The sequence below is a fragment of the Agelaius phoeniceus genome, chromosome 28 (assembly GCF_051311805.1).
Source record: "Agelaius phoeniceus isolate bAgePho1 chromosome 28, bAgePho1.hap1, whole genome shotgun sequence".
Taxonomy (NCBI): domain Eukaryota; kingdom Metazoa; phylum Chordata; class Aves; order Passeriformes; family Icteridae; genus Agelaius; species Agelaius phoeniceus.
In genome coordinates this window covers 6,460,630-6,486,576 of record NC_135292.1, presented here as the reverse complement: position 1 = coordinate 6,486,576, position 25,947 = coordinate 6,460,630, and the positions used below count along the sequence as shown (strand labels likewise).

The 25,947-nt window shown below is 56.3% G+C and overlaps 1 protein-coding gene across 1 annotated transcript in view; it reads right to left on the bottom strand.

Annotated features, from left to right (window-relative positions):
* Positions 1 to 25,947, bottom strand: part of LOC143696088 (uncharacterized) — a 392,325-nt gene that overhangs the window by 220,499 nt on the left and 145,879 nt on the right. Inside the window, exons 4-5 of the mRNA XM_077191296.1 lie at positions 23,573 to 23,880; positions 8,729 to 8,732 (exon numbers count right to left, since the gene is read on the bottom strand). Coding sequence (XP_077047411.1) covers positions 8,729 to 8,732; positions 23,573 to 23,880 — 312 coding nt within the window. The remainder of the gene's footprint in view (positions 1 to 8,728; positions 8,733 to 23,572; positions 23,881 to 25,947) is intronic.

Sequence of the window (25,947 nt, the reverse complement as noted above, 5' to 3'; positions counted from 1 at the left end):
CTGGGGGAGCCTTCCCAACAAGGATCAGGGCTCCCCAGGGCCCAAGGAACACACAGCCCCAGTGTCTCAGTACAAATGACTCCCTTCTCTGCCATGGTGCTGCTGCCCTGCCTGAGAACTCAGCTCTTTGCCCCAGCCCTGGAGGGCACGAGACAGCAGCTGCCCCACAGAGGGGCTGATCAGCCCCTGCCAGGCCCTGCAGCTCCCTGGCTCCTCCACTGCACAGCTCCAGGCCCTGCCTGGCCCCAGCTCCACCTGCTTTACAGAATGGCAGCCCAGGCACTGCCTGCATGGCTCTGCCTGGGACAGGGAACAGCCCCAGGGAGCTGCATCCCTCTGGGCATCACACTGACACCCACAGCAGCACAGCAGCATGGAATTCTGCTGCAGCAACCACGACTTTTGGGCTCAGCTCTGACAACATTAAAGCTCAAATTGGGAAGCAGAGGGAAGGAGAAAATCTGGAGCTGACCTGCCCCACCAAGGGCTGCTTTCCCCTCGTCAGACCTTGCCCTCCCCACTCTTGCTGGGAGCCACTTCCCCCCTGCCATGGGCCCTCATGGACAGAGCCAGACCCTGACTCTCAGCAGCTGCTTGGTGTGGCCCAAACCCGTGCACGGTGCTCACCACCAGCACAACTCCACCTCTTGCAGGAAGAAGGAGAGGAGGCCCTCGGGAAATTTGTTCCCCCTCACGCACCAAAGCCCAGGCCAATCAATGATATCATTGCTGGTGCCTTTAGAAGAGGGCCCAGGCCCGTGCTGGGCTGTGAGCAGGGGTGCTTTTCACCACAGGCTGCTGCCCAAGCACTGCTGTTCTCATGTCCAGCTGGCACAACATGAGGGCATTCAGCAGCACTTCTCCTTGGCAGCTGCAGCCAGCAAAGCCTGGGCAAGGCAGTGCCTGGGGGAGCCAGGCAAGGGCTGGGACCTGGCTGTGATGATCAGGGTTGCCCCTCCCTTGCCAACACCCTCCAGGTGCACCAGCATTCTCTGGTAGAACTCGATCACCGTGTTGGAGCACAGGGTCACCTGGTGGGAGAGAAGAACAGTCAATTCTCCCTTACAAAAGCTCCTTACCCACGTGTGATATCCTCCAGTTCCTGAGGGAGGATTTGGCCTTAATTCTTCTGCTGCTCCATGTGCAGAGCACAGTCTGAGAGTCACAAAAGCCTTCTGGCAATACCAGATTTGTTAAACACCCCTTGCTATCAGGGCACAGGTCAGCTACATTGAAACATTAGACTACAGCTCTATGCACCACTGCATTCAAATTAAGGGGCCAATTTCTCATCTGACTACAAGGACATCCGTGCAGAGAAAATCTGATTGAACACAATGAGTTCAGCTGCACAGCAGGAACCAGCTCACCTTGCTGTTCATTCAAATCAGCCTGGCCATTTTCTTCTTGATCATCTTCATGGTCCTCCACATCTCCTTCAAGTCTTTGCATGTCCTCTTGAAGCAAAGCCTTCTCTGCTCCATTTCCATCCTGTGCCTTCTGGCCTCTTCTTCAGCTCTCCGGGCCGCTGCTCTCTGCTTCATGGCCGCCCTTCTGGGCCTGAGGCAGAGGAAGAAAGGCAGGAAGAGCAGCTCAGCAGCAGCCCAGTAGGGCCCCTGCTGCACGGCTGCCCAGAGCAGGGGTCCCCAGGCAGGCTCGGGTGCCTCTGGGGTAGCCTGCTCCAGGCCCTCTTTGCCCAGCTCTGCATCCTCATCCCAACTGATCACCACGGGCCGTGGGAAGTGGAAGAGGAGCAGCACCAGCAGGGCAGGGACTGATTTGGACACCATGGTCTGCAGGAGGAGAGAGACAATTTGTGTTGCTTTGCACAAGAGTTGCAAACCCGTGTGTTATTAGGGAATGGCCGCTCCTGCTGTGCCAGAGCGCTCGAGCAGGGCTGAGAATCTGGTGTCAAAGGGCATTCATGTGCTCCATGTTGCATGGGGCACCCGTGTGCAGGAATAGAGAACACCTTCCCTCAGATGGGATCTGCTGTGGCAAGGCCCCTCTGGTTTTCTCCTCCACGCAGCAGTTTGCATGCAGAATGTGGGCAGATGTAACTTGGAGGTCCTCCTGCTCACCCTTGGGTTCCCCTTGCAGAGCCTCAGCCCCTGCGTTCTGTCAGGGCCCCTGGGCAGGTGGGATATTCCCAGAGGAGAGGGGCCGGCTGTGTCCCCATTGCCCCTGTCCCTTATGTGCCTGTGCTCAGGAGGGCACAGAGAGGATGGGGACTCCTGCCTGCCCCGTGTCCTGTCCGCCTGCCGGGCCTGTCCCAGGGCAGCCGGGCTGTGATTGCTGTGCTGTGTCCTCCTGTCCCTGCTGTCCCTGCTGTCCCTGCTGTCGCTGCTGTCATGGCCCACTGCAGGTTCCACACCTACACAGCCATGGTGGCTCCTGAGCTCTGCAGGGACCCGAGTGACAGTCTGAGTGGTGGCACTCCTGGTTTTCTTGCATTTGGCATCGCGCAGAGCAGAGGCTGGATCACAGCACCAAAGGAGCAGCTGCTGCAGGGGAGGAAAGGAGCCTCTGCATGGCCAAGGGCTGCTGTGGTGCCCCTGTGTCAGGAATTCCCCACAGCTGACACCTGAGTCCAGCATGGACACTCACAGACACAGCGTTTGTTCAGGCATTGCCTTTATTGCATCTTGACAGGGACTGCAGCTGCCTGAGGGAAGTCACCCTCCCGAGACAGGAGGGCAGAGAGTGTAATTTAAATTAACCAATTGTGATTATAGGCATTCGTAGCAACAGTCTATATACTGTATATATAAATATTAAACAAGACACAAAATAATTATTGGATCATGAAGATTAAGCAACATTTGCTGGTTTAGATGAAAAGAAAGTATACTTCAGTTTTCGTTAACTGCAATAATTCTTGGTAATTTTGATGAATTATAAGTTCTATGTAATATAAAGGAAAAGTGCCATTATTTAATTCCTACGTATTATTAAAATATTTATGATCTCTTACAAGAGAATTAATCTACATTATAGTAATAAAAATTTTGGAAAATGTTGCTAAAGACAACTATTTTTAAATAAGATATTTTAAATATTTCAAAACTATTGAAGAATCTGAATCAATCTCCAATCATTGGGCCCGATGCCTTCAGATGGTGCTTTCCTCCGAGCAGATGCAAAGGCTCTGTATGGGAAAGGGTTAAAATAGATGCAGTTACTACAGATCCCGTGAGGAGAGAGAGGGCAGAGGGGCAGGGCGTGTCAGGAGCCCGGAGCCTGTGCCCCGGCGCAGGGCTGTGCTGGGCAGCAAGCGCAGCTCTGTGCGCCGGCTGCTCACAAAGATGTGCGGCTCGCCTTGGCCGGCCCAGAGAGCATCTCCAGCAGGAAGCTTTTCTTCACACAGCCACTGCCTGTGCTCCTCCAAAAGCCTGCCCTGCCTACCTTCAGCATCCTGTTTGTATCCCTATTCATTCCAATCAGCCTGGCCATTTGCTTTTCTATTTCTTTTGTGGCCCGGCGCATTTGCTCCATGTCTTTGAATCTCTTCCTAAGGAGCCGCCTTCTCCGCTCGCTTTCCACCTTCCTCCTTCTGGCCTTTTCCTCAGCTCTCTGGGCCGCTGCTCTCTGCCTCGTGGCTGCCCTTCTGCGCCTGAGCCACCAGCCCAAAAGCAGGAGCAGCGGCTGAGCAATTTGCCAGAGCTGGTGCAGGTAGCGCAAGGCAGCCAGGAGCCAGGGTCCCCAGCCAGGCTCAGCTGGCTCTGGGGGGGCCGCTTTCATCTCCTCTGCACGGGGCTGCCCATCCCCGTGAAATCTGTCCACCATGGAAAGTGGGAACAGGAAGAGGAGCAGCACAAGCCCAGCCAGGACTGCTCTGTGCGCCATGGTCTGCAGGAGGAGAGAGACAAGGCTTTCACTGGGGCTGCCAAGGGAGCTTGTGGGGGCTGAAGTGAGGCCCGGAGGCGCAGGGATGTGAGGGCAGAAGCAGAGGGCCCCGGGCAGCTGGCAGGCAGCAGGGCCTGTGCCAGTGGGCCAGCAGCAGCAGCCCCGTGCCCCGGCCAAGGCGCCGGCCCCAGGGGCTGGCCCTGGGTGCAGGGGGACAATGCAGGCCCGGGTGCGGCGCTTGTGGCCCGGCCCTGGCCCGGCCCAGCCCCGCCACGTGCGCACTCACCGCTTGCCCAGGCTGTGCTGGGCCAGCGTTACCTGCGGGGGCCTTTTCCAGCTGCCCCCATTGTGACACGCTGCCCCTGGTGTCACAGGGGCCAGAGGCATCACAGCCGGGCCAGCCCTGCCCTTGGTGCCCAGCCCAGCTCAGGGGCTCCCAGTGGGCCCAGCAATGAAAGCCCCGGCAGGCAGCAAGTGCAGCCCCTCTGGGAGGGAATGGGCCCCAGGGGCTCCCTTCACAAAGCAGGCAGAAGTCCCCTCTGATAAGTTTCCAAAGGGAAACGATTACAATCAATAATGTTTAGTAGGATACATAATATCAACTATGAAAACACCTGAGGTGTTTTTCCTAATGGGACTTGTTCTTCTGTCAGTGGGGTTGGGTGATGGTTGCTCAGTTTTTCTTGCTTGACTATTCCCTGATCCAGTCCATCCAAGACTTCTGTGAAACCTTCCCATTATCAGACAGCAGAAATAAAGAACTGCAGTGAAACCACTGCTACTCCCCTTCAGATCAAGAAGGTACAGGGGGGTGGTTCTGGCAGAGAATTTGAGCTGCTCTGGACAGAGTCGCACTGCTGTGTTAGCAGGGACTGGCTGCTTGTGATTTTCTTTGGATGAACAGAATCTTCCTTGTGTCCCCAGTGAGCACATGAAGCTCACACCAGCAGTGCCTCTTGCCAGCCAGACCTTCCAGCCCAGCTGCAATGCCCAGCGTGGCCTTTGAGCACAAAGGGATTGCAGAGCCAAAAGCATCTGTGTAGCCACCATGGTGTTCAGCGGCTGCTGCTCGGGGAAGGGCACTGAGAGGAGGCCACTGCTGCTCTTGTCAGAGCGCTGCTGTGCAGGGATGTCCCTCGCCCTGCTCAGTCCCACATCTGCCCATCTTTTGGCCTGCTCTGAGCTCAGGTGGATGCCATCTGCTCCCAGCAGACCCAGCTGCTCCACGGTAGATGCACAGGCATGGAATCCAAAACCTTGAGTATCCCCTGAGTAGCCAGGCATTCAGCTGTTCAGTTTGTCACGGCCCACATCAGGGGTTAGAACAAGATGGTTTTTCAGATTCCTTGTGACCCAAACCATTCCAGGCTTCTAGGATTTCTCCATGACTGACTTTGGTCCCCTCAAAAGACCTCCTCTCTCCTCTCTTCCCTCCACCTGTGGAGAACGCATTCTGATGCTGCTGCTGCTGTTGGGACAGGTTGGTGGATACTCTTCCTGCCATCCCATGGGTGTAAGCATGACTCCTCTCTGAAGTCTTTGTCCCTGAATCAGTGCCTTCAAAGAACAGTTATCTCCCCTCCTTCCTTTTCCATTCAGCACTTGAGCAGACACAGCATTTCTCATCGTTTCCACAGAACAGTACAGGTGCCAGTTCCCATCTTGTGGAGCCCTCTGCCATAAATCAGCCTGACAGGTTTATTCTCTACGTAATGGGAAATGATGACAAATGCAGCTGCATAATCACGTTAGTAACTCACCATAATGACTGCCTCTGGGGGGATTTATGGGTTTTGTCACATGTGAGCTTCAGAACTTTAGAGGTTACATTTTTCACACTTTTTTGTTGGAATCTCAGTTTATCAGACTTTACTGCAGCATTAATCACTTGCAGTACAACCCTGGACTTCACAAATGTATCACATCAGCGTGAAAAAAGGCAGAGAAAACAAGAACTGTTGTGAATTAATGAGCCAGGTAACACATGTCTCACAACAGCGATGAAATAACCTGTGTTCTTCTTCAAGCCACAACAGAAAGTCCCAAAGTCTGGGGTTTTTGTTTTTTTGGTTTTTTTTTCACAGAACACAAGCAGCAGCAAAGAACTGAAACAACACAGCCAGGTTTGAAACCTGAAAGATCTGCAAGGCTGAGTCTATCCTTGTTAATGGTGAAATGATGTGTGAAGCTGTCCTAGATGTTCAAATGAAGAAGATTGATTCACAGTTATAATATGGCTTCTAAGCAAAACACTGGGATTATATAGGAGAAATGCATGTGTCATGAAACAACCAAGAAATCAGAGAGACAGTTCCAAGCTCTGCTGTGAAGGTCTGGGAAATGTTCAGAGTTACCATCTATGGAGTTTGGTGCAGGATAAACTGGAACAAAAGGCCATCATCACCCAAATTGATTTCCTTTGGGTTGGTTTGTTGGCTTTTTTTGGTTTTGGGTTTTGTTTTGTTTTGTTTTGCTTTTGGGGTTTTTTGTTTCTTTTGCTTTTTGTCAGATAATGTTTTATAATACTCCAAGAAATATGTTGAAAAGGTCAGCATGATCCATCAGACACAAGCAGGGGTCTGGGGTAGATGCAACATGTTCCTTGCACTGGAGGGTAGACAGAGGCAAGATCTGGTTTGGGGTCAATCACACCTGGATCAGGGAGGTGGCTGAAACCTGGGCTGGCCAAAGCCTTAGAATCACAAAATATCCTGGGCTGGAAAGGACCCCCAAGGATCACCAAGTCCAGCTCCTGGCCCTGCAGAGGACACCTGCCCAAGAATCCCACGCTGTGCCTTGGCATGTGCTGGTGGGCAGGAGCACACAGCTGGCCGTGGCTTTGGGTGCATGGGTAAGATGAGATGGTGAGGAGCATCCCTGCTCCCTGAGCTCCTGGAGAGCTGCAGACACTGATCACTGGTAAGGACAGCACCAGGGCCATGGCCTGGGGCTGGTGATCTGGTGTCTCCTTCCTGCTGCTGCTTTCTGCTACAGATAACAGCCTGGTACCAAGGTCTTGTTGCTGAGGTGATAAACGGCTGGGGAGATTCCCTCCCTGCTCTTGTCTGCACGAGTTCTTATGCTCAGCACCAGGAAGGATTGGGCCAAAATGGAGGCATTTGGGGTCTCAGGGCTGAGGCTGAGACAGACAGCCAGGCAGAGCAGCTCCTCCTGGCTGATGCAAACATTAGCCCTGTGCTGGCCAGGCCAGTGATCCATAGCTATGGGTCCACAGTGATGGTGGTGCTGGGTATTCACTGGGAGAAGAGGAGGTGTAAAATGAAGCTTCTGAAGCTGCTTGGGATCCTGGAAGCTGCTCAGACCCCACTTGACCACAGTGGTTGTTTGGCCAGCTGAAGTGATGGAATTTATTGGGCTGTGCAGGGACAGTTTTCTGTGCAAACATGAAGGACTTTCAGGGGGGATGAAATACGGCCTCATCGTAGAAACAGCTGGGCTGAACACTCTTTATTCCAGCTATGAATCTTTGCTCTTAAGAGCAACAGATTCCACCTTTCATTAAACCAGAACTTGTTGTTGTTGTTGTTGTTGTTGTTATTTTGAGGAACAAAAATGACCTTTCTTGTTTATTTTATTAGCATTTTAAATCATCTTGTCACCCACTGCATGCATGAAACATGAGATGTTCCCAAAGTGTAGCTCACTTCAGACAGGGAGTGCTGATAGTTGGCAGATCTGTACAGGTGTCCTCATCCTGGGTGCATTGGATGTTATCCCATCCAAGCAGGCAGTTTAACACAAGCAGCTATTTCACTGAGCTTAATTAACAACAGAAATAAAAACTATATCTTTAGAACAGAGTTGCTTTGATATCTACCATCACTCAGCGAGAGGTTTATTGTTATGGACACATAATATTGGCTTTTTGCAGAGATTAAAATGGATTTTCTATCTGTGGTGTTCAAGTAACTTTGTTATTGTCTTGGTTTGAAAAGCCAGGTGTCTGCTAAGGAAGGCAGGAGCCTCCCCTGGAATGGAAAATGTAAACCCCCTCCCTCTGAATTGTTATAATTTTGAAATTAAGGAGCTTTCAGTCAAGGATATGGGAATAGGAATAACAGTTCTTTTTTAGGAAAAATTAAAAATATAAATGCAGTAGTACAAACGAAAAAAACCCCACTGACAGAGTCAGAACAGGGCCTGACCCCCTGTGGGTCAGGGTGCTGGCAGCAGTCCCATTCAGTGGTGGCTGCAGCCCTCCTGCAGTGCCAGGTGTGGCTCTGTTGGAGCAGGGATCCTGGAGAAGGGTGGAGTTTTCCTCTGAAGGCCCAGGGCTGCTGTAGATGGGCCTGGGAATCTTCCTTCCTCTGGGAATCCAGTTGGAAAAGGCTGATCCTCTGGGAATGCCGTGGAGAAGAAAGACAGCTGCTCCTCTGGGAATCCAGTTGGAAAAGGCTGATCCTCTGGGAATCCCGTGGAGAAGAAAGACAGCTGCTCCTCTGGGAATCCAGTTGGAAAAGGCTGATCCTCTGGGAATCCCGTGGAGAAGAAAGACAGCTGCTCCTCTGGGAATCCAGTTGGAAAAGGCTGATCCTCTGGGAATCCCGTGGAGAAGAAAGACAGCTGCTCCTCTGGGAATCCAAGAGGAAAAGGCTGCCTACAGTGTTCCAAATCTCAGATTCTATCCAGGTAGGAATGCTTGGCTCCTCCCCCTGGGCGGAGCATCTCCCAATGGGATGATGTCATTTAATCAGCCATGCAGTGATACTCAGTGGCCCAATACCAGAAGATAATTAATAATTAATGGCCTATTAATGGAACACACCTCCCCACAGGGAGGATTGGTTGTGGAAGAGAGAAACTGCCCAATGAACAGAAGATAACTGCCCCACCACTGACAGATGGCAAGCAGAACACACACTTATCTTGCAGTCCAGGACCTGTCCCCACTGGCTGCCCCCATTCTCCAGAGTTCATGGTGTCCAGGGAGGCTGCAGCTGCCGGTGCCAGGAACAAACGAGACGGGTCTGGGTTTCAGAAAGCTCCAGAATCCATTTCTGACCCCTGAAAGACAGGGCAAACGGAGGGCCGTGGGGTTTTTATAGGGTATCCCAGGGCTGGAGTTTGGGTTTGGGTCAGGGGAGGAGTTCTTAGCAACACAAGATGGGTGAGATCAAATTCCTGCCTCTTAGCAACAGGGGCACTCCACACAGAACGGGTCCTCAAATCCTAAATTCCCCCTCAAACACCTCTGAAATGGTGGGACTTTAGACATCTTTGGTCACTTTCATTCTCTAATAACACTGATGCTGTTAGTTCCAGAGTGCCCAGGATCTGCCTGGCAAGTCAGCTCTGGCAGGAAGAAGGCGGCTGCCAGGGGGCTGCTTGTGGCCTCTGACAGCCCCATTGCTCAGGGCTTGCCAGCGCCCCAGCCCCTCAGGCCCTGCCCCAGCGCGGCCAAGCTGCCCGGCAGCAGCGCCGCAGCCCCACAGCAGCTCCAGAGCAGCCCCAGGCAGAGGCACCTGGGAGCCCTCAGCAAGGCAGCCAGCAGCAGACGGGCAGGAGGGCACGGATGGCGCTTCCTGCCTGGCACAGGGCTTGTGGCCATCTCCAGGCAGCGCTCTGGCAGGGATCCCCGCAGCTCCGGCCCCTGCCCAGCCGCTCTGTGGGCAGCACAAAGGCTTCAGCAGAACCACCAAAGGCCAAGGGCCTTCTGGCCATTTCCCCTTGCCCACTGCACGCCTGGGCAGCTGGCTGAGCACAAGCACCCTTTATCCCCTCTGCCCCTAGGCCCTGCGCACCCTGGGCAGCAAAAGAAAGATCCTGGCAGGCTGTGTATTAGAACACAGTCTATATTTACATGGTAAAGGGAAAAAAAAAAAAAAAAAAAGAACATTTTTGAAGTAAAAGAAAATTCCTCCTGACTCAGGTGGCCCCAGCAAAAAGAGCTTCTGGGATCAGCTCTCCACAGAGCTGCAGCAGGGCAGGCAGCCGAGCCATGACAGACGAGGCCGTGTCTTCCATGCCCTGCGCAGGTGATTTCGGAGCCACTGGAAGCTGGAGATGGGAGCCCGCTCTCCTGACTTGAGGATGCAGAGCGTTTGAATTGCCAGGCTTCCGACGGCGAGGCTGATGTCATTTGTTTTGTCTTCAAGGGCTGCAAGAGAGAGCAACAGAGCCATGGTCAGAGGCAGATCTGCGGGGAGCCGAGGAGAGCCCCCAGCAAGGGCCATGCCAGCCGGCTCTTGCCATGGCCAGGAGGGAGCAGGGAGCAAGGCGATCAGGCCGAAGCTGCGGGCCACCAATTGCCCCCGTGGCCCTGAAAGCTCAGTGTGCTCTGGCCACGGGAGCAGAGCCCTCCGCAGCCGGGGCAGGGCTTGCAGCTCCCCCCGGCAGCCCCCGCTGCCAGCCCGCTGCCCTCACTCACCAGTGCAGATCAGCTGCAGCTCTCGCTGCTGCCCCCTCAGGCGCCGCCCGGCCATGCCTGTGAACACAGAGCCTGTCACGGCGGCAGCGGCACAGCTCCCTGCCAGCGGCGCTGCCGGCGCTGTGGCCACACGGGCTGCTGGCCCGGCAGGGCTCAGCCCGGCCCTTGGCGCACGCTGCCGCCCCAGGGCACGGCTGCCAGAGGGCGGCAGCAGCAATGCCCAGCCCAGGCAGGGCTCCACGGCGCCGGGCCCGGCTGGCGCTGCCGGGGCAGCAGGCGGGGCCGGGGCCGAGCTGCGGCGGGCCGGGCCGGGGAGGAGCGCGGGCTCGTGGCTCACCCATGAAGCTGATGGCCGCCTCTCGCAGGGGCTCCTGTGGGCTCTGCAGGTAGCGCAGGCCCCGGCGCAGGTGCTCGGCCGCTCGGCTCCTGTCCTCTGCCAGCTACAGAGAGCGGCAGGAGGGAAGGCTTGGCGCGGGCTCAGCCCCTGGGCCGGGCGCTGCCTGCGCCCAGCCCCAGCCTCCCCTGCCCGTACAGCCCTGAGGCGCGGCCAGCAGCCGCCGGCCAAGGGCTCCCGAGGGGAGGGGGCAGCGGGCCGGCTGCTGCCCGGGGAGCCGCGGTGCCGCCCCGCAGCCCCGCCGGGCCGGGGCTCCACGGGCACCCGGCTCGGGCCCTCGGGAGCCTGGAGAGGAGCCCGCGCGGCCTCTGGCTGCCGCAGCGGGCAGGGGCACAGCTGCCCGGCCCGCACACTGAGCGCCGCCCTCAGGGGCCTTCTCCAGCCTGAGGCTGGGCCTTGCAGGCCCTCCTTACCAGGCACTCGCTGAACTTGCACAGTTTCTGCTCCTTCACCAGCTTCTTGAGATCCCTCCTCTTCATCAACTTGAGCGCACAAAGCAGCGCTTCCCGAGAAGCCTGGAGAGCAGCAGGGACGCGGAGATGGCCCCACAGCCCAGGGCACGGCACCCGCGTCCCCGTGCCATGGCCTGCAGGAGGCTGCGATCCAGCAGGCGCAGGGCAGGAGGCAGACGAGCCCCCTGCCAGGGGAACAGCAGCAGCCCACGAGTCCTCACCTCTGCCACACGCTGATTCTCATCATGGCAGTGGAAGAAGAGTGGAAGCAAGCTCTGTTGCACAGGGCTTTCCAAAGGGTTTTCTCTCTCTTCCAAATACTCCATCATGTCTCGGAAGAGTTTGATGGAGAGAAGCTGGACCTGGCTATTATCCTGTAGGGAAAAAAAAAGAAAACTACCTCAGCATTGGCTCCTGCAGACCACCTGGGCACAGGGCTGGAAATGCACAGGGCACACAGTTTCCAGGCAGCAGCCGGCGGCTGTGGCTGGGGGCACAGAGCCTTACGTGGTCAAAGAGTGGCAGGAGCGCCTCAGCCAGCTGCAGGGCAATGGGGGTTGACATCAGAATGTGTGATTTGTGCAGGAATAGAAAGCTGAGTGTGATGAGGGTCATGCCAGCTATCTCTGCATCATTGTCACACAGTAGGTCCATGAGGCATTGGGTCAGGCTCCACATTCTTTGGGCCTGTGCGGAACACAAGTCTGTGAAAGGCCATCCTGCTGCCGCAGGGCCCAGAGGCCAAAGGCCTGTCCCGAAGCACGTGGGCAGCTGAAGCGGGAGGCAGGAGAGCTGGGAGCAGCTGCCCCAGCGCCCCTAGCCCAGGCCAGGCCAAGTGACTGCGTTCCCAGTGCAGCTTCAGCCACCGCTCCCTTCTCACCATTGAGGGATCATCAATGAGCTCCAGCAGGGCCCTGAGCGCCAGGCGACGCCTCTCCCTGCACTCGCTCTGCAGGTACCTTGAAGAGACCTTCACAACACTGTCACCACATTCACTGGCATCCAGGCACTGGAGGAGCTGAAAGGCACAGGCCAGTGATGGGGGAGCCGGCCGGCAGGAGCCTGGAGCCGCACAGGGCTGGGCCCAGGCCTCAGCAGCAGCAGCAGCAGCAGCAGCAGCAGCAGCAGCAGCAGCAGCAGCAGCAGCAGCAGCACAGGGCGCGGGCAGCATCCCAGGCGGCTGCAGCTCCCAGAGGGCAGAGAGCTGGGAGGCAGCTCAGCCAGGCAGCGCTGCACACCCGGCTCACCTCCACAAGGAACGCCAGGGCGGGCAGATCCCAGTGTGGCTCCTGTGTGCTGAGCAGCCCGAGGAGGTGGAGTGCAATACTGGAAGCCAACCCAAGACAAGCATGGTGCATCTCCCTAGGAGGGCAAAAAAGGGACCAGGAACCTGAGCAAATCTCTCCAAGGACAGGCTCGCAGAGCCTGCTGGTCTTTCACCACCATCCTGCAAGGGGACCTGGGCCCTTTAGGAGGTGTCTCCTCCTGTGCTCTCTCCCCTCCCAGCCTTTTCCAGTCTGCTTGGACTTCCCTCGGTGACAAGGCCCTGTGACCCAGGGCCATGGGGACTGTGTGGGACAGCCCGGGCACAGGGCACAAATGCCGGGAGCAATGGGGAGAAGGGGAGTCTCACCTGGCCAGCAGACCCACGGCATAGTGGCGGGTGTCAGCACAGAGCAGCGTGTCCCAGCCACGCTTGCGTTCCACTGACACCACCACCTCCTTGTACTGCTTTCGGCAGAGCAGGGACTTCAGGCTCTGCACTGCAAACCTGTGTGCACAGCAAAGGCCAGGTCACCCTGGCAGCACTGGCTCCTTGGCACGCCACGTGGCAGGGACAGGAGGACTGGCATGGAGCACCTGTTGGGGCTGGTGGCAAGGCCGTGCTCTTGCAGGCATTCCTTCCAGAAGGCATCGACCTCCTCTGGCATCTCTGCTGTGCTGAAGAACACTTGGAAGAGCAGATGCACAAATAGCTGGGGGAAATACGACGTCACTACACGTGGCACATGGGGCTCCTGGAGCATCTTCCACATCACCACGGTTGCCTGCAAGGGACAAAGGCCCCCCAGGACAGCGCTCAGTGCCCAGGTGTCCCTGAGGCAGGGCCCGAGCAGGGCAGGGAGAGGCCCGGAGAGACCTTGGCAGGGGGAGCACGGGGCCTGGTGGGCCTGAGGCTGCCCCTGGGCCAGGTTTCAGGCCAGCGCCTGAGGCAGGGAGATGCAGTGGGGGAAGGAGGATGGAGAGCTGCTGGAGAGGCGGCCTTGGGGCCAGCAAAGGCCACTTGCAGAAACTCACAGCCAGGCCAAAGACACCCGTTTTGTCCCCATCGGAGGTGCATGTGCTGCGCTCTGGCCAGCTGCCCAGCACATCCAGGAGGATCAGCAGCACTGGCTCCGCAGTCCTGGACGAGCACATGATGGTCTTCCACATGGAGATGGCAGCTCTGCAGGGTTAGAGCTCTGTCTCAGGGGGGTCTCAGACACAGCACTGTGGCCTGGGCATCCCTAAGGGCCCGGGCTGACCGCCGGCTCTTCCTCTGCCCACTGGGCCTGGCCAGCAGCAGCCAGGCAGCCCAGCCCTGTGGGGACAGGCCCCTGAGGGGTGGCAAGGGAGCATGGCAGCAGGCTCGGGGGCTGACGTTCCAGGGCTGGGAAAGGCAGCAGCCAGAGGGCCCTGGAACTCTCTGTTGCTCAGACACCTGGGCCAGGCGGTACAGGATGATGGGCTGGGGAGGCCTGAGCCCTCTGGCCAGGTGGGCCCCATACCTGTCACAGGACGGGGCCACACGCAGGAGCGTCACCACTGCCTCACCCGGGTGTGCTCTGGTGAGATTCAGCAGGGCCTTGTCCAGCCTGTGCTGGGCAGAATCATTGGCCAGGAGCCATCGGTGAATGGACCTCACCAGGGCGGGCACCTGGAGAAGGCACGGGGAGACTTGGAAAGCTGCCAGAGGGAGCGATGTCCCCAGGGTCCCCAGAGAAGTGCTTCCCTTGCCAGCGCACTGCCATGGCCTCAAAGGCTCCCAGGGACCAGCAGGCGTGGCTGGGGAAGCCACGGGACTCATGGGGGAATTGAAGCCTGGCCCCAGGCTGCTCACTTGTTCTGGCCTGGCAACAGCCTTCTCCAGGAGCAAATCCAGCAGGGCGGCACTGGTCTCATGACTGAGGAGCTCTGAGTGAGCTCTGAGCCCAGTGCCCATGGTGCTGGTCTCTTCCTGCCCAATGCTCCGGATAAAGTCGCAGATGAGCTGTAGAAGGGCAAGAGGCCGGGGATGTTGCATGGAGCGCTGCACACACGGTGCTGGGCTGAGCAGGGACAGCAGGCCCAGCCCAGGTGGGGGTGGCTGCAGGTACCTGCGCTGTTCTGCGGAAGCGGCCACGGCTGGATTCCTGCTCTGGTGTGCGCTCCAGGGCTGCATCTGGCAAAGAGCGAGCGCAGCCAGAGCTGAGGGGCTGCGGGAGAGGCCGGAGAACAGAGCCCAGCCCTGCGCTGCCCAGGCAGGGAGAGCCCCGGGATGCCCCAGGGGATGGAGCACGGCCACTGCGGGGTGTCTGCCCGGCCCCTCTTCCCTCCTGCCCATGGGCATTTCCCCAGGGGATGGCATGGCATGGCATGGCATGGCATGGCATGGCATGGCATGGCATGGCATGGCATGGCATGGCGCCAATTGGCACAGGCTCCAGCCCTGCAGCCCAGCTCTGCCACTCACCCTCCTGCGCTGGATGGAACGGCACCACCTCTTCTGTCTCCTGTGCTGGAGCAGCTCCAGGGCCTTCTTCTTCCTCCTCCTCCTCCTCCTCCACCCAGGCCAGCTTGGGCACTCTCGGGGGTCTCTGCTCCATGTCTGTGCCTGGAGCTACTTGCAGGAGAGATGCCTTGGGAAAGCTCCGGGGCACCAAGTCCCACGCTCTGCCCTTCAGGGCAGCTGCAGAATAGAAGCCTCAGGAAGGCCACGGGTCAGCGAGTCCTGTGCTCTGGCCTCGAGCTCAGCTGCAGGAACAGCGCCGCGGAGAAGCTCCGGGTCAGATGGGAGCGAGTGCGCTGTGCGGGGGCTCCTCACGGCACCGCTCTGTCCCCTTGTGCCCCGTTGCGTGTTGCCAGCAGCCGGGCAAGCTTCTATTTCCCACGTGTCACAAAGGGGCCTTGGACACCGGCTTCCGTTCCATGGCACGGTGACCGTGCTGCAGCGTGCCACCCAGGACCCTTGCACACACTGCCTTCTGCCCCGGGGCCGCCCCCGGCCCAGCCAAAGTGGCCCAGCTTGGAAGGAATCCCTGGCCCCAGGTGTCTGAGACAGCCCGCACAGGATCTTTAGGAAGGGCTCAGAGCATCAGCAAACACTGCCTGGCTCTGTGGGCTCAGTTCCTATCCCCATATCTTTCCCTGAGAGCATTTGAATTTCTAAATGAGAATCATTTGAAGGGAGGGGATTGACATTTTCCATTTCAGAGAAGGCTTCTTCCTTCCTTAGCAGACACCTCTCTTTTCAAACCAAGACAATTGTTTCTCATCTTGCAGATCCGCACTTGCTGGGCAGCCCCGTTCTACAGCCATGGCCTGGAGAACCATTCCCAGCAACTGGGAAAATCCTGGCTGCTCCATCCTCCCAGAGATGAGGTCTCCAAATTTGCCCCGAAAGTGGCTCCAGATTTTAGAGGCCAAAAAGAGCAAGCCCCAGTGACTTGATGACAGTTTTAGCCCAGAAAGCCCTGCAGCTGATGGCACACTTCACAATAAGCAGGGGACACAGCTAGGCTAAAGCCCAGAGCTCTGCCGGGAGCCTTTCTCCTCAAATACCCTTCAAACAAACCTCCATGCAAGTCAGTTGGGAAAGTTTCTTCAAATGATCCATTTCTGGCACCACAGAACTACACAGGGTTCTGTGAAAGATTCTAAAGCAGCTGCTCTGGAGTCCAAGAGCCAGCACTAAGAGTCCTTGTCATCTATTTGTAGCTAAATCACACTTTGGGCGATTTGAAGGAGTTTGGAAGGAGCTAGAGAGCGGACCTCTGAGTTTTTCAGATGATGCCATTGCTTTTTCTTCTCTTCTCCATAGACAGGAAGGGTGAGTTGGGCTCCCATCTGCACCGCATGGCTCACAGGGCCGCAAGACTTGTAGTTACAAGAGCTTTGAAGGATTTCTTGGTCAAGAAGACACGACCAACAAGGATATTTATGTTTTGGAGCCAATCCTTCAAGATTTCGTCTTACGGACTCATGCTCTCGGGGTCTCTGGTTGGTCAGAGTGAGCCCGAGATAAGTTCCAAAGTCTCTTTTCCCAGCCCGGTGCTCGAAGAAGGAGTCAGAGCTCTTCATTTCTGGCTCTCAAGGTTGTTTCTTGGATCTTATCTATAAAATTCTTTCTCCTGTCCTGCCTAGGTCCTCTCAGCAACACAGTCTAAGGCACTCTGCCTGCCCCAGGGCAGCGTTATCTTTTTATCCTAAAAACTACCTGTACGATATTTACAATGACTTTCCAATACCTATCACCTATGTTAGACAGTGAGCTTCTACTCTAAACCAAACTGAAAGTGCCACCATCACAGCAGAAGATGGAGGCCAAGAAGAAGGAGAAAGGATGGACAAGCCCAGATTCCTCCATCTTGCCCCTTGAAGCCCCATTCTAGAAACCCCCAAAAATCTATTTTCCACCCTGGGATAAATTCACTATCATTCTACTTAAAGTGTCATGGCTCACAAATCTTCATATAAGCTTGTTTTTTCCAAGGGCTAAATCAAAGGCACAGGGGTCTTGGGCTCTGTGCCAGGGTCTCTGAGCCCCCTGGGCAGGGGCTCGAGTCCTCCAGGGCAGCCAGAGGAATTTCCTGGGTTCTGACAAGCAGCCCTGTTGTAGTCCCTGCGTACAAGAGTTTACTTGATCCCTTTGATGCCAGAGAGCACCAAGAACTTGAACCTTACTGGAGTCCAGCACTGCCTGCCTGTCATGGAGAAGAGGGAAAAGATGAAGAACCTGGGCGGTGGTTGAGCCAAATTGGCATTTTTCCATTTCTGAGTTCCTCCCCGCTTTTGCAGCAGGGCAACAACCCCATCACTGCAAAGCACTTCCTTTTGCAAGGCACACACTGACCTTGGTGGAAGCTCAGGGCTCTTGAAGGGGCTGCTGCAGTTGGCAACAGGAGCTGTTGATGAATTTTTCATGTTGCTTAACCCCCCCTGCCAAATGCCATCAAGCGGTTGAGAAAGGACAAAAAAGATTACCCTGGAGGAAGGGAGGCCAAGAGCTTGGAAAAGGAGGAAAGAAACGCTCCGATGATGACAATGACAAAAAACCCCGATTTATTTTTAACAGCAAATGAACACCAGCCGCCCTCCAGCCCTCCCAGCCTGGCAGGCCGAGCGGTGCCGTTCCCATGGCATGAGGTGCTGGCAGCCTGCGTAGAGAAACCAGAGAGCCACAGTCAGTGGCAGCAGGCTCCTGTCCCCCTGTCCCGCCATGGCCTGTGCCCAGGCCAGGCTGCTGGCTGTGCTCAGAGCCCAAACCTCCCAACCCATTCTCTGTTTTTAGAGAAGGGCAGCGGGGCAGGCCACGTTCCACCTCCTCTGCTTAATCCCGGCACAGCAACCTCCTCAGCAGCTGCAAGAGCGGGATGCCCGTGTGCCCGCTGCCGCCTGCCCGGAGCCCTTCTGCCAGCCGAGCTGTGGAGCCGGGTGCCCACCTCTGGAGAGCTGCTGCCAGGAGAGGAGCCGATCCCAAACCAGGTCCTCGTCCTTCTGGAAGGGGCTGTCCCTGCAGACCGTGGCCCCTGGGGCAGCGCTGGCACTGGATGCGCTCCATGGACACTGCAGGCGCTTCCCCGTCCGGTCCGGGCACCAGGTGTAATCCTCCTGGGAAAAACAAAGAACAATTGCATGAAAGTCAATTCAAAACAAGACCTGGAAACAAGAAAAAGCACAAAGCCTGTCACCGTTTCATGGGCCTGAGGAGGGTCTGACCACTCCATGTGAGAATTAAACCTGTCCACAGGTGGGGAAAATCCCCACCTTTCCCGCCCGTAAACGCACCCCTTCCTCAAGGGCCTGCAGAGCAGACCAGCTGGGGCACGGCTTCGGAACCCGTCCCCCTCTGCCGCCCCCATCCACATGGATGGATGCTTTTGTCAGGCTGGCTGCCCCCGCCTCAGCCCGTGCCAGGCTGGCTGGCAGAAGCTGTCAGCAAGGCCAGGAGCCGGCTCCCCTTCCACAGCATCCATCCCCTGTCCTGCCAAAAAGTAGCTCGGCGGCCGGCGGAGAAATTAATATTCCCCAGCGCCGCCGAGCGGGGAACCTCCGGCGCGTGGCCAGGCCGAGCCCTGCCGTGCCTGGGAGCACCAGCATCCCCCCGCCCCTGCGCCGGCTGGGGACTCATCTTGATTGCATCGGGGCGCAGAGCGTGTCCTCCAGGCAGGGGCCGCAGCCAAAGCCAATCGGCTCTGCCCCGCCAGCGGCCAGCTCCAGGATGGTGTTCCCAGCTCCACGTCGTGCTCCAGAAGAACAGGCCAGCTGTGCCTCGGCTTGCGGGGACATCACGATGCCATTGAGCTGCAGGGGGATGTTTCCCCTGTCCCAGTCCGTGGCACCTTCACCCCACTGCCACCACTTCTCCAATGGGACGGGCAGCACGGAGCCGCTCCCTCCACAGCTCGCAGGGACCAGCGGAAGCAGCATCTCCTCAGCTGCGCTCTCTCCTCCGCGCCGCGGCCGCAGGGAAACGCTCCAGGGTTTTCTTCCAGCGCCACGAGACGCGTGCCGCTGCTGCTGGCTGGGCTCCTGGATCCTCCTGTGCACAGGGAGGCATCTCTGCTGTCTCCTGGGCCAGGCAGGGCTCCTGCAGCCAAGAATGCTCAAAAAGGTCCCCCAGTGCTGGCCTGTCTGTGGGCTCCATGCATAAACACCACCTGATGAGGTGTTGGCACTCTGCGGAGAGAAACCAGAAACCGCCGCTCAGCGGGACAAGGCTCCTGTCCATGCTCTCCCACATTCCACAGTGCCCAGGCCACACCAGGAGTGCTCGGAGCTGCAGCCAAAAGCTTCCTATAGATCCTCTCTTGCGGAGGACACCAGCACAGAGGCACAGGTGCCACCTCCTCCAGCTAAGCCCAGGAGATCCACCTCCTCACCAGCTGCAAGAGCAGGACGCTTATGTGCCAGCTGCCCCTCCCAACCCCGTTCTTCCCCTCGTGCCTTGAAGGCGCATCCCCACCTTGAGACACCCAGGGTGGGAAGAAGAGCTGGCCCCAGACGATGTCCTCGTTGGTGTGGAAAGGAAGGTGCCCACAGAGCAGCTCATAGAGCAGGATGCCCAGGGACCAGATGGTGGCTGGCTGGCCATGGTAGCAGCCAAAGAGGATCCACTCCGATGGGCTGTACTCCGGCGTTCCTATGGGACACAGGCGCAGCTCATCAGGCCCATGCTGCTCCCTCCCTCCCAGCCAGCTCCCGTTCCACAACAGCCAGCCCCTGCCCTGCCACAAAGCAACTTTGCTGCAGCTGGCTGAAGATGGATTCCCCCTCCTTCCTTGTCTCCTTCCTTCCCTCCCTCTTCCCCCTATGCCAGCCAAGGGAGGAACTTCTGCTGCCCAGCTGGGCCCCGGCTTTGGGCTCACCTGACATCCGGGTGTAGAACGTGTCCTGGAGGATCGTGCCGCAGCCGAAGTCGATGAGCTTCGCCTCACCCGTGGCCAGGTTGACGAGGACGTTCTCGGCCTTGATGTGGGGGTGCAGGACGCCGCGGCTGCTGCAGTGCCCCATGGCCTCCAGCACCTGGCGGAACAGCCCCCGCCCCACGGGCTCCGTCAGGAACCGCCGCTCGTGCAGGAAGTACCAGAGGTGCTGACAGCGCTGCGGACGCTCCATGAGCAGCGCGAAGCCCTCGGGCACCTCGAACCAGTCCAGGAGCCGCACGAAGCCAGGCCGCGACACCTTCCACAGCAGCGCCAGCTCCAGGGCCACAAGGGCGCCCTTGCGCTGCGGGGGGACTGCGATGCCGTCAGGAACGAAAGAGAGAAACAAACAAATCACACCTCAAAGTCATTCCTATTAGAGAAGTAACCAAAGAAAACAACGTAGCAATAACGAAGACTGTTGGCTTCTGGCTTCTTTCCTCTTTGCATGAGACCAAGCTTTTCATGGGGAACAATTGCCTCTTCTGACAATTTTGCCAGAGTGGACAGGAGCAGAGCATTTACTTTTCAAATAGAAAAGGGAAATCGTGTCAGTAATGTCATCTCTTTTCATCCTCTGTTGACACAGTTGCAGGCTGCCAAAAGACATGGTCTGCAGTGTGGAACTTGGGGCCAAGTTTCTTTTTCTGCCAGAGGATGAGGAGGGGAAGTATCCCAGAATCATGGAGTCGTGGCATGGTTTGGCTTGGAAGGGATCTGGAAAATCCCATGGCTGCAACCCCCCTGCTGTGGCTGGGGACCCCTTGCACTGGACCGGCTTGTCTAGAGCTCCATGCAGCCTGGCCTTGAACACTGTCAGGGACGGGACATGCCCACCTTCTCTGGGCAACCTGTTCCAGGAGAGTCTTTTTTCTGAATCCCTTACCTAAACCTAATCTCTCTCCATTTGGATCCCTGCTCCCTTGTCCTGTCCTTGCCTGCCCCCGTACAAAGTCCCTGTCCAGCTTTCTTGTGTGTTGCCCTCAGGTACTGGAAGGCCACAGCTGGATCAAGGCTGGGTCTCTTTCCCAGGCTGAAGAAGCCAAGCTGTGTCAGCCTTTCCTTGCAGGAGAGGAGCTGCAGCCCTGGCACCATCTGGGTGTCCCTGCTGGGCCCCTGCTGCAGCGTGTCCACGTCCTTGCCGTCCGTGCCGGGGAGCCCGGCAGAGGCGGAGGCAGCGCTGCAGGTGCAGGGTCAGCGGCGGGGAGGAGACCCGGCCCTGGCAGCGGCTCCGGGAGCAGCGATCGGCGCTGGGCCGCCCGCACTGCAGAGAGCCGGGGCCCTTGTGCCTGCCCTTGTGCCCAGGGCGCCTTTCCCCGCCGCCCGCCTGCCCGCCCGCTCGGGGGAAATGCCCCCTGTGCCGCCCCTCAGGGCCGCCCCTCGCCGCTGCCCCGGGCGCTCCCGGCGCCGCCTGGAGGGGCCCAGGCCTCGGCCTCACCCTGCTCAGCCCGAGGCCTGGAAAAGCAGATTCAAACACCCACCCAGAAAGTGCCCCAGGATGCCAAGGTCAATCTTTCATCACCAGCACGGCTTTGCTATCAGAGTCTGGACGGCAGTAGAAAATCACCAGGGGAAAAGAGCATGAACAAGTTCTGCCGTGGCACTACCTCAAGCTGTGGGGTACCAGTTGTCGGTTTCACTGGCTCTGGATTGAAGGCACTTGAGACAGTAATTCATGTTCAGACTCAAGTGTTTATTATTTCTTATCAGTAAAACAGCCTCATTACTGGGAGTTCAGCAGCTTTTCATTAGAAGGCACAAAATGGCCCACAATCTCTTGTTCCAAGGTCTTTTAAGACTAAACTATCCAATTAGGAACTGACACCTAGATTATTTTCCCTTTTAACCTAATAACTGATCCCAAAGAGCCTGCAATGTGGAATTTCAGCCCAATTACAAAAAGCCACCCAAACTCATGAAGAAGAAGGAAGAAGCATGAAGAAGAAACCCAGGACGAAACACTGTGCCCTCCATTTTGCTTCCATCCACAACATACTAAAAATCCCAAAACCTAAATTTCTCAGAGTCAGAGTAGACCAAAGCCCAAAAACTGGAGGTGATAAGAATGGACTAAAACCACAACCAAGGAATCTGCATTGCCCTGAAATACCTTTCCCCTTACATCAGCCTGGTGCATATTCATAGACCCTCATGCATACCCATAAACTACTTTACATATTCCAGGAATGATTTTACATGGCCCCTCCCTGGGTCTGCCTTTTCAGAGCATGTGTGTTTCTTGGCTGTGGTTTTGGCTCCTTCTCTTTATCACCTCCAGGTTTTGGGCCTTGGTGCACTCTGCCTTCAGACGGGGAGTGCTGATAGTTGGCAGATCTGTACAGGTGTCCTCACCCAGTGTGCATTGGATGTTATCCCATCCAAGCAGGCAGTTTAACACAAGCAGCCTTTTCACAAGCTTAATTAACAACAGAAATAAAAACTTATAACAAAGTTACTTTAAAAAACAGTCCCAGCCCATATTTGATCCCGGTCTGTTTGGTCCTGATCCATATGGTCCCAGTCCCTGGGATCCCAGTCCATACAGTCCCAGTCCATATTTGATCCCACTCCAGGCTATCCTGGCCTGGAGGGTTCTGATCCACAGGATCCCCATCCATGTGATCCCAGCCCATCTTTGATCCCAGCCCATCTTTGATCCCAGCCTGTGGGGTCCTGCACACACTCCCAGGGTCTGGAATTCCAGTTCCCAGCCAGGAAAAAATATTCCTGCCCTTGAACTTCCTTCCTTTCCCCTCAACAAATTGCAATAAAATTATAAACAAAGAAATAATAATTGAAATTAAATAAATTATAATAAAAATAAAATATAAAAATCTCAACTCTTCTTTACAATACGCCAACAATGAGTCAAACCAAACCAACAACTATTACTATAATATTACCAATGCATATAAATAAACAAATTATATATCAAGAAATACCTTTTGAAAGTTTTAACTCGATGACTAATGTAGTTTAGATAAAAAATATCTAAAAAACTAACATACAATCTAACACACCTTAGTAAAACAATTCGTATTACAAATATACTAAACACAAAACCAAACACCACTATAATTTCTCAGACATTTCAACCAAAAAATTAAACTTTAATAACATCCTTAAGTACTCTTGAAAAATTAAAATTATTTTTAAAAGATTTACTGGGGGTGCGTGGTTTTATTTGGATATTGGTTTTTAATTGTTAGAGGCTCGATGATTTTAAAAATGGGATTTTTATAGGAATTGAATCAGCTGAGAAGGTGGCACTCTGCAAACAGAAATGACTGAAAATGAACAGGACAGAAATCAGTAACTCTGAAAGTTTTATTTGCTATCAAATACATCCCACACACCCAGCCCCACACAATCCCCATCCCATTGCTCCAAATTGGGATCCCACTTCTCCCAATCTCCTTCCAACTCCATCTCAACTTGACAGCTGTGGAATGGATTGAGTTTCACCTGGGATTGAGTTTTTTGAGGAAGGAACAAGCAATCTGAGGTGGAATTGACCCCTTTGGGGTTAAAATTCAGTTATTTTCAGTGGAATATGAGTGGTTTTGAGGTGACTGTTCCATCCCTCCAGACGTTTGGAGGACAGAGAGATGGAGAAGAGAAAAAAATTCAGGCCAAACCAAAGGAGAAGCAGCCAGGTGTGTTCCCAACATGGATCACAGGGAATGTGAGTGACCAGGGCTGTGCCCAAAGTGCCTCCTCCAGTGGGGGATGGAGCTGCAGCAGCGCACGAAGCTCTTCCCGCACTCGGGGCACTCGCAGGGCTTCCCTTACCGGTGCCTCCGTTGGTGTCGGGTCAAGTGAGAGCTGCAGGAGAAGCTCTTCCCACACTGGGGACACTCGTAGGGCCTCTCCCCGGTGTGGATGCGCTGGTGAATGACAAGGTCTGAGTTGTGCTTGAATCCCTTCCCGCAGTCAGGGCAGCGGAATGGCCTCTCCGCTGTGTGAATCCGATAGTGCAGGAGGAGATCGGAGCTGGTCTGAAACCTCTTCCCACACTTGGAGCACTCATAGGGTCTCTCCCCAGTGTGGGTCCTCTGGTGCCTGATCAGGTTGGAGCTCCAGCTGAAGCTCTTCCCACACTCCCCACACTCATAGGGCTTTTCCCCAGTGTGGATCCTCTGGTGCACGATCAGGTGGCAGTTCCACCTGAAGCTCTTCCCACACTCCACGCACGTGTGGGGCTTCTCCCCATCATGGAGCTGCTCATGGAGCACCAGCTCCGAGCTCTGCCTCCATCTCCGGCCGCCTTCCCGGCCCAGGCTGGCTCTTTCCCCCTCACGTCCCCGCCATCTGCGTTTGCAGCCCCTCCTCGTGCGGCATCTCTGGGCCTTTTCCTCCCCGTTGGCTTCCTGCGCCGTGGAGCCGCTCAAAACGGCCTCTGCCACCAGGTTCTGCCGCGGGCATTTGTCCTCCCTGCTCTCCATGCTCAGCTCCTGCTCTGGGCGAGGAAGGACAAGGACAGCATGGGATTTGCCTCCGTGCCACAGGCAAGGGCAACGAGATCCCCCCAGGCCGTCTCTGGGGACGCACTGCCCCCTCTTGGCTCTCCCCATTTCAGGATGCCGGGGCTGTTTGGGCTCCCGGGCTCCCTTCTCCCCTCATTCTCTGCTCTGGGCTGCAGCGGCTCCAAGGAGTCCCCCCTGCCCCTCTCCAGGCTCTTGAGGCTCCCGCCAATGGCGGCGCTCCCCCCTCTCTGGCCTCCCCACTTTGGCCTCCTGGGGCACACAGGGCTCTGCTCCTCCAGGCTGCCTCTGCCGGCAGCCGCCACCGCCACCCCCCGATGTCCCCCCGAGGGGCCTTTTCCGCTCAGCCTTGGACTTCTTCATTCTCCAAACATCCCCCCAAAAACCCAACCCAGGGACCCCCCGGGATATCCGGGCCGGGCTCCCCCTCCCCGCTCACCGGAGCCATGGGGGGGGCGATGATCCCACAGGTGGGGGCTGCGAATTCAGGCAGGGATCGAGACCGCGTGGCTCCCGCAGCTCAGCCTTGATCCGCCTTTGTCCCTCCTCTTCCTCTTCCTCCCGCTCCTCCTCTGTCCTATCTCCACCTCCCTCTCCTCCTCCCCCTAACCCCGCCTCCTTCACTGCTCTTTCTCCTCCCGCTCCTCCTCTTCCATCCCCCCCCCCCCCCCTCCTCCCCTGCGTTATCCCCACCTCCTGCTCCTCTTCCATCCCGCCCCTTCCATTCCTTCTCCCCCTCCTCCCCCCTTACCCCGCCTCCTCCTCCCCCTCCATCCCTGCCCTTCCCTCCCTCCTCCTCCTCCCCCAGCAGCAGCCACACCCTCGGTGCCCCGTTCCCGCAGCCCTCGCAGCCCGCGGCAGCAGCGGCCATGGAGCCGGGCCAGGTCGGCATGGGCAGCGCGGGGCTCTCGGCTGCTCCCAGCCGCTGCGGGCGGGGGGAACCCGGCCCGGGCCAAAGGAGAGGCAAACTGGGCAAACTGGGGGCACATCACAAAGCTAAGGATGCAGCAGGAAATGGAGCTGAAAGAGTTATGTTAATATTAACTCCAAACGAGGAAAAACTGCAAATTCCAAAGTTTAGGGAAGCCGAGAAAAAAGAATTAAACAAGACAGGAAATGAACAAGATAAATCAGGGTAATAGAAACTTCTACATGGAAGACAATTACTTAATAAAATGTGCTTACTAGGAAAAGATTAGAAGACGTGCATCAGAAACCCCACTGGCGTACTCAAGCTTTGTGTGATCATTTTTTAAGGAATTTTGGGTGCACTGGGATTTTTGGTGTAGCAAAGCAAGTCACTGAAAGATGCTTAATTTGCCAAAGGATAAATAAAAAGGTGATGGGAAAAACAACATTAGGAGGTCATGAGTTAGCTCGTCGACCATTTCAAAATATCCAAGCAGAAGTTTAGATTTGTTAGGTTCTGGATTTATTTGGAAAAAAACCCATTTAATCTAGAAGAAAGAGAAGATGCCATATGTTAGACAGGAGATTTTAGGAGAATAAAAATCTTTGAAGTATCAGAAACACCCGAGGAAAAAACCAAGAAAATAAAAAGGGGAAATGAAAGGGAGGGGAACAAGAGGAAAAGTCAGAAAGAGAGAGGGATCCTCTGCAGCTCTTGCCCCCTCCGTTCGCGGCCGAGGCGCCTGTCCCGGGTCCCGGCTCGCTGCCCGCCTCAGCTCCGCCTGCCCCGGTTTCCATCCCAGGTGCGGGC